Source organism: Panthera leo, chromosome A2 (genome assembly GCF_018350215.1).
Source record: "Panthera leo isolate Ple1 chromosome A2, P.leo_Ple1_pat1.1, whole genome shotgun sequence".
Classification (NCBI taxonomy): Eukaryota; Metazoa; Chordata; class Mammalia; order Carnivora; family Felidae; genus Panthera; species Panthera leo.
The window spans coordinates 26,132,706-26,141,280 of record NC_056680.1 but is presented as its reverse complement, the minus strand read 5'-3'; the positions used below and the strand labels follow the sequence as shown (position 1 = coordinate 26,141,280).

Here is an 8,575-nt window from a genome sequence, read left to right as displayed (position 1 = left end):
CCAAAGGTCCTTCAAAGGGTGAATGGATAAACATACAACTACTGGGCAATAAAAGGGTTCAAAACGTTGACACGTGCAACAATTTGAATGGATCTCAAGAGCATTAGTCTGAGTGACAATAGTAACTCCAAGAGTTACATATTGTACAATTCAATGTACAAAACACTCTTGAAGTAACAAATTATAGTCACTGAGAACAGATTACTGGTTGCCAGTAGATAGGGGCGGAGGAAGGTGTGACTATGAGGTAACATGAAGAAGTTGCTTTGTGGTGATGGAATAATTCTGTATTGTGATAGTGGTGGCAGTTACATGAATCTGTACATGTGATGCAGTTCTACAGGATTATTATGCTTTCCCCAAGAACGCATATAAAAACTGATGAAAGCTGAATAAAATCTCTACCTGAGTTAACAGCATTGTACCAATGTCTGTTTGGGGAATCTGACAATGTACTATGGTTATACAAGATATCAGGCAAAGACAGGTGAGGGGTACATGGAAACTCTTTCTTGCGAGACTTAGTCTTTCAAAAACAACTGTAAGAAAGAAAAGATGAGGGGCACCTAGCTGGCTCCGTCAGAAGCACACGTGACTCTTGATTTTGAGGTTATGAATTTGAGCCCCACTGTTGGATGTAAAGATTACTTAAAAAAAAAAAAAGGGAATAAACTATCGATGCACTTAACATGGATGAATCTCAAAAACATTTTCTGAGCTAAAGAAGTCAGACACAACAGTACACTTTGTATAGTTCCCTTTTTTTTTCAAATTCTAAAAAGGGCAAATTATCATGATGGAAATCGAAACTGTGATTGCCTATGGAGTGATGTATGGGGAATGATTGGGAGAAACATGAGGGAACTTTCTGAGGTGGTGGATATGTGCATTTTACTGTTTAAGTTACACCTAAAAAGGTGGGAGGGGGCCCTTTTTAATAAATCTCGCTTGAAATGACAAAAAAAAAAAAAAAAAAAAAGGTTGGTCAAGCCCACAGAGACTGAAAGGGTTGGATAAAGGACTTTTAGGACTTTCTGATGACTGACAACCCAAAGTGACTTGAGGACAAAAAGGGATGGTAACAGTAATTACCTGAGAGGGTTCCTGTGAAAATTAAATGAGCTGTACAATTCTTACCATAATGACTGACACACGAGAGGCCGCTTAACGCACCTATGAAAGCTCTCGTTCGCGTTCTACGGGACAGCGCAGTCCAGGGAAGACCGAGCTCATTCACAAGGGAAAAAGTTCCTACACTAGACTGTGCGCAAGCGTTACTTGGTGCCCTAAGGTTTTCAGTGCCTCAAAGGCTGACCTAACTCTTAAGGTTCCTCCAGCCTTCAATTATGTTCCTCAGAGTCTGACTTTCGGTCCCGTGCTTCAAGGAGCACCACTTAGGGACGTGTCCCCGACGTGCGGCCAGCATGCCAGCAGCCGCCACTCCGGACGAAGTCGATTGGAGTCAGGCCCCAGAAAGAGCTGTAGAACCACCCCACGCGCCACTTTGGTCCCGCCCTTCGGCCCCTCACCCCAGGGGGGATGGGCGTGGCACGCAGGCGCGGCTCCCTGCCATTGGCTAGAGCTGGCGGGGGAGGCGGGGCCTGACAGGACCGCGGCCGCGCTGTGTTGTCATTTGGCGGCGGCTAGAGGACACGGTCAAGATGGCGGCTGTGTCTGGGCTGGTGCGGAGACCCCTTGAACAGGTAGGCAGCGGCACGGGTGCCTCCGCGCGATTCCTGCCCACCTTGCGCCCCCTCTCAGCGTGCTCTCTCTCCCCTCCAGGTCTCCGGGCTGCTGAGGAGGCGCTTCCACCGAACGGCGCCGGCGGCGCTGCAGGTAAGTCGCCTGGACGCTAGCCGGGGGAGGGAGGGGGTCCCTCAGTCCCGGGGAGGAGACCGGGGACGCGCCTGCGCTGTACAGAGAGGGGGGCGGCAGCGGGCCCTGTGGTCTGCGGGTTCCCACGTCCTGCGTGGGACTCGTGGTTCCTGTTTTGTGACCCATCGCCAAGCCCACCGGCATGTCACCCCCTCCAGGCTCATTGGAATCTGTGGGCGACCTGAGTAAACTAGACGCTTCTTCCCTCATCCCCCTTTAAAATTTTTTATTGTAATAAAATATACGTAACCAAATTTACCATCTTAAAGTGTATGTTCAGCGGCACTAAGTTCATTTACTATGTTGTGAGACCATCACCACCATCCGTGTTTAGAACTTTATCATCCTCACCAACTGACACTCTTTACCCCTTAAACACTAACTTCTCATTTCCCCCTAGCTCCTGGTAACCTCTATTGCACTTTCTGTGTCTGTGAATTTATCTATTTTTGGTACCTCCTGTAAGGAGAATCATACAATGGTTGTCCTTTTACGACTGGCTTATTTCACTTAGCATGATGTTTTCAAGGTTCATCCATGTTGTAGCATGTGTCAGAATTTCATTTCTTTTTTAAGGCTGAATAATATTCCATCTTATGCATATACCACCTCTTATTTATCCATGCATCTTTTGATGGACATGTGGGTGTTTTCACATGTGATTGTGAAATATGGATTTGTGAATGATGCTGCTAAGAACATTGGTGTGCGAGTATCTGAGTCCCTGCTTTTTTTTTTTTCTTTTGAGCATATTTAGAAGTGGAATTGTTGGATCATTCCTCTTTGAGGAATTCCCCACCACCCCCCCCCCCTTTTTTTTTTTACTAGAGGATTCTACCAAGCTGTTTAGTAAAATAACTTGTAGATTTTGAAGGTAGTGCCTGGCACCTAGTAAGTGCTCAAAACATAGTTTTATTTAGTCTTTCTTAATAGTTCTCTGCCCTACACTATACCAAATGTGGAAATAAAACAACCCAGTGTATTTTCTACTTAGGAAACTACCCATGAGCTGGTCTGGCCAGTAAACAGATTTTTAGAATTTTTTTAACTTTTATTTAAAAAATTTTTTTCATGTTTATTTTTGAGAGAGGGGGGCGGGGATGGGCAGAAAGAGAGAAAGGGAGACACAGATCCGAAGCAGGCTCCACGCTCTGACCTCTCAGCAGAGAGCCTGACGTGGGACTCGAACTCACAAACCACAAGATCGTGACCTGAGCTGGAGCTGGATACTTCACTGACTGAGCCACCCACACACCCCAAGAATTTTTTGAACTTTTAAAGAGAAGCCTGTTCTAGTGATAGTTTTTATATTCTCTGCTGTATGCAGCCTACATAATTATAAGAGAATCTGAGTCGTATCCAGAATGATCCTATAGTTTATTAACTGTTTTTCCCATCCCTGTGACAGGTGACAGTTCGTGAAGCTATAAACCAAGGTATGGATGAGGAGCTGGAAAGAGATGAGAAGGTGTTTCTGCTTGGGGAAGAAGTTGCCCAGTATGATGGGGCATATAAGGTAATCAAGATACCTGAAATCAATATGAATTAAGGTAGCCATTTGCCCCCAGATACACTTAAAAGTAATGAAATCAGGGGCACCTGGGTGGCTTGGTCGGTTAAGCGTCCGACTTCGGCTCAGGTCATGATCTCACAGTCCGTGAGTTCGAGCCCCGCGTCGGGCTCTGTGCTGACAGCTCAGAGCCTGGAGCCTGCTTCCGATTCTGTGTCTCCCTCTCTCTCTGACCCTCCCCCATTCATGCTCTGTCTCTCTCTGTCTCAAAAATAAATAAACGTTAAAAAATTAAAAAAAAAAAAAAAAAAAAAAAAGTAATGAAATCAATGTGTAATTTTAGGTTAGTCGAGGCCTGTGGAAGAAATACGGAGATAAGAGGATCATAGACACTCCCATATCTGAGGTAAGGCTTCCATCAGGAAGCAGACCTTTCAGGGCGTGTCTGTTCACGCGTACACTGTTCTAATTTTTATGGATTTTCACTTGTGTTTGTGTTTTACTTATAGATGGGCTTTGCTGGAATTGCCGTGGGTGCGGCCATGGTATGTGATCCTCTTTATGAATCTCATCCAAAGAAATTTCTTTTCACGTGACCTTTTGAAAACATTGTTTGAATTTTGGAGTGATTGCCACTCTTTACTGCTGTTTCTCATTTTTTTAAGATCTTTGTTTTTGATTTGACAGGCTGGGTTGAGGCCCATTTGTGAATTTATGACCTTCAATTTCTCAATGCAAGCCATTGACCAGGTTATAAACTCAGCTGCCAAGACCTACTACATGTCAGGGGGCTTTCAGTCTGTGCCCATAGTCTTCAGGGGGCCCAATGGCGCCTCAGCAGGCGTGGCTGCCCAGCACTCACAGTGCTTTGCTGCCTGGTATGGGCACTGCCCAGGCTTAAAGGTGGTCAGCCCCTGGAATTCAGAGGATGCAAAAGGACTTATTAAATCAGCCATTCGGGATAACAACCCAGGTTAGTAGAGTGACCCTTGGGTCTCTTTTGATCATTAAAGAACTAAATTGAAATCTTTGCCTGGAAGGAACCCTTATAGGCTTCTAGTTAGGCTTAGATCATATAAAATGTTAATGATTTACAGAGACAATAAACACAATTTAAAAGTTGTTTTATTTTTGTTTTCCTGCTGTAAGGGAGCCTGTTAGGTACCTACAACACTGGTTTAATTGCAACAGGTAAAATTAGGATTGGCCAGACTGTAAATGCCAGTACCTAAACCATTCAGGGCTACTGGACATGACAGATATGAGGTCTCCTAATCAGCACAGTGAAACTTTTCACATAATGATTGTTAGTGTTGAAAATACATTTAGTCACGTAGTTACTTTTGTTAAATATCTGTATTTTGCATGGTGCCTGGATGCTCGGTGAATTGAGTGGTTGAGTTTCCAGCTCTTGATTTCAGCTCAGGTCATGATCGCACAGTCATGAGATTGAGCCCTGAGTCAGGCTCTGTGCTGAGTGTGGAGCCGCTTAAGATTCTCTCCTTCCTTGGGGCACCTGGGTGGCTCAGTCAGTTAAGCGTCCAGCTCTTGGTTTTGGCTCAGGTCATGATCTCATGGTTCACGGGATCGAGCCCCGCATTGGGCTTTGCACTGATAGTGTGGAGCCTGCTTGGGATTCTCTCTCCTCCTCTCTCTGCCCCTACCCTACTGATACATGCTCTCTCTCTCAAAATAAACTTAAAAAAATTTTTTTTTTCTCTCCCATTTCCTCTGTCTCTCCCTTCTTGTGCTTACTTTCTCTCTCTCTTTTTTTATTTTTGTATTTTGCAGTGGTGGTGCTAGAGAACGAACTGATGTATGGAGTTCCTTTTGAATTTCCCTCAGAAGCTCAATCAAAAGATTTTCTGATTCCCATTGGAAAGGCCAAAATAGAAAGGCAAGGTAAGAGAACTTAGTACATTTAAACATTATTTGTAATTCAGCCACTCTACTTATGTTGGTCAGATTCGGTCTTAAGTTATTGCTTTTTACTTTGATCAGGAAACTACAGGATGAGTTCAAGTTAAGAATGTGTCATGAGTTGCTCATACGCTTGTGCTTTCCTAAATCTCAGCCCAGTAGATTTGTATTTCATCTTTAGGGAGGCTGCCACATTCCTCATCCCACTGGAATGGAGCGGAGCTGAAGATTTTACACGTGAACAAGAGCTGCCGTGGCCGCAGAGCAGTACGGCAGCTTTCGTGCCAACCCGGCCTCTGATCTGTGACTGCTCTGTTTCAGGGACACACATAACTGTAGTTTCCCATTCAAGACCCGTGGGCCACTGCTTAGAAGCTGCAACGGTGCTATCCAAAGAAGGAATTGAATGTGAGGTATATGGACATTCATTTATTCTTAAAGAATCAGAAAGTTTCCTTTTAGTTTTAAGATCCAGAAATAGTTAGCCTACTACAGAATTCCAACTCCCCTAAGTGTAAAACTCTTGGTTTGTCACTCACTTCTGCCTCTGCATGAAGCTGGGAACCCGCTTGCTTTTCAGATACCTAGCTTTTTACCACATAGGTTGGATCTTTTAGAAGAGTACCTGCTTTCTCAAGTGGGGAGCCAGCGTTGGAGCTGGAGGTTGGGAGAAGGGGAAACTTAGAAATCGGTGTCTTACCCTTTCACATCCAGGACCTACCACTTGCTAGTTCTACTTGAACAAGATACATACTCTGAATCTCAGCCCTGTCAGCGGTAAACTGAGGAGAGCACATTTACTGTCCCATCAGGGTGGTTGTGAGAATCACACTTAGTGTGGCGCCTGGCACATGGTGAGCAGTCAGTTGTTATTAGTTGTTTTGATGAGAAGGAAGTTAAAGTCCAGGAGGATAAGTGAATTTTTTTTTTAAGTTTATTTTGTGAGAGAGGGAGAGAGAGGGGTAGGGGCAGAGAGGGAGAAAGAGAGAGAATCCCAAACAGGCTCTGCGTGGTCAGCGGTGGCCTGATGCGGGGCTCGAACTCACAAACCGTGAGATCATGACCTGAACTGAAATCAAGAGTCGGAGGTTTAACCCAGGCACCCTGAGGGTAAGTGAATTCTTAACAGGGCTCCTTGTGGTAGAGAGAAAGACTTTCGTTTTAATTACAATTTATTTTTTACCATTTTGTTCTTGAGTAGGCAGATTAGATTTTCCTAGACCCCGAGATTAACAGGAAACCAAACAGGGAGTGCCATTATGGGAGTGAGACTATCTGTGGCACAGTGGCTCCATAAGGCGTATCTTTGTTTAGGTGATAAATATGCGAACCATCAGACCAATGGACATTGAAACAATAGAAGCCAGTGTCATGAAGACCAATCATCTGATAACTGTGGAAGGAGGCTGGCCACAGTTTGGAGTAGGAGCTGAAATTTGTGCCAGGATCATGGAAGGTACTTACTTCAGAGAAACTGGTTCTAGAATGGTCCACCTATTGACTAGAATAGTCAAGTGTATACCTGGATACTGGATAGAGATCAGAGGCTAAGGGTGACCAAATGCCTCAACTTTCACCTTGTCACCTTGGCATTTTTCCTTTGGGTGAATGTTTAAAAAAACAAAGCCAGAAACAATCCCCGTAATTAGTATTCCTTTAGATTTTCTCTTCTTTGGAGAGCCACACTTCCTGTGCGAAGGTGTTGGTCCTCAGTGGCTTTTCTTGCTTCTCTCAGTTGAGCGTCCTTCTCTCCTAGGCCCTGCATTCAATTTCCTGGATGCTCCTGCAGTTCGCGTCACTGGTGCTGATGTCCCTATGCCTTATGCAAAGATTCTAGAAGACAACTCGGTACCTCAGGTTAAAGACATCATATTTGCAATAAAGAAAACATTAAATATCTAGTTTGGACTTGAATTTCAAGTCATTGGGATTTACTAAAGTACGTCCTGATACTTCACCTGGATTATACTGTAAGACCTTATGATTCATAAAGTTATGTCTAAAGCAACAACACAGATGTTTTTGTACTTGGAATAAGTTTAAATGTGCTTGTATGTGGAACAACTCTTCTCTCCCACCCTAGACTCCAGGGTGGTTTTTTTTTGTGTTACAATTACCATGGTCTTTGAATAAGGCTGATGTAAAATTTCACCCTCTCACAAAGACAACGTATGAATGTGGCAGAGTTCTGCTGAAAGATGTATCCAAAAATGACAACTTGTATGTAAAAATAAAGGCATATTATGTACATTTGCCGTTAGGTTGTTTTGATAAGGAATAAAGGAATTCCTATGACTAATTATATTTTTATATTCTTGAAGTAATAAATGTGGGACAGGAAGAGTCTTAAAATTCTGGAACAAAATTAGCGATTCTAATCACCTAAATTGCCATCACACTTGCAACAGGGACTTGTCCACAGACTCTTCAAATGTCCGATTCTATTAGGGTTCCCATCAAAATTAAACCAAAATTCCTGTCAGGTATTCTTCCCATGGCCAAAAACCAGACATTTGCCATCTGCTGTCCTCTTTAGAAGTTGAGACAGAAAAGACAGGTTTAAGTTAGTTCTAGAAACACTGAAGTGGTGTCTAATTTAGATAGCAAGACAGGATTGTTAGCTTTTAGTAATTAAGAGGGAAAATAGCACACAAAAGAGACATAGGATAGGTGGGAAGGAAACTAGAAATACTGTGTGGATCTATGTTTCTAAAAGCTCCCACAAAAAATTCCCACGTACAATATCTAGCCAAGCTATAGACAACACATTTTCTTGACATAGTTTATTTTAATAAAAAATACAGCTGAACATTTGTCACAGATTAAATGAAACTATACACAATGACATTCTCTCTGCATAGTAACCAACACTGATGTGTGTATTTGAATTTTTAAATGGATTACTTATAATCCTTTAAAGTGCAATTTATTTAAGGGTTTAAGCAAATTGTAGGATAAAGGATCTAATGAGTAACATTAAAAAAATGATATATTTGGACAAATCTTTCAAAAATCAGAACTGATTTCTATGGATGCCAAATTTACTTTTGTTGTAATAGTAACCCCCTCCCCCCAAACCACAAACTTAACTTTATTGCTGAGGATTAAGAAGGTCCTCTAATTGGCAAGAGCTTTTCCTGATGTTAACATCTGTCTCAATACACTCAAACTCAAAGGAACCGTGAGTCAAGAGTGGTTGCCTTAGCAGCCCTGAGTTCTGTAACCACAGCAGTATTCCTGTTAGAACCTAGAGAATGTTATGGACTTGAC

General features: G+C 43.0%; 1 protein-coding gene across 1 annotated transcript; it reads left to right on the top strand.

The window, feature by feature from the left end:
- The first annotated feature begins 1,594 nt into the window (after positions 1–1,594).
- On the top strand, positions 1,595–7,604 carry PDHB (pyruvate dehydrogenase E1 subunit beta). Its single transcript, XM_042929810.1, has 10 exons — positions 1,595–1,703; positions 1,783–1,836; positions 3,284–3,391; positions 3,729–3,791; positions 3,895–3,930; positions 4,073–4,358; positions 5,177–5,287; positions 5,627–5,718; positions 6,620–6,761; positions 7,062–7,604. The coding sequence occupies exons 1-10, from the start codon at positions 1,662–1,664 to the stop codon at positions 7,205–7,207; spliced, it is 1,080 nt and encodes a 359-aa protein (XP_042785744.1). The 5' UTR covers positions 1,595–1,661; the 3' UTR covers positions 7,208–7,604.
- Positions 7,605–8,575: the final 971 nt, after the last annotated feature.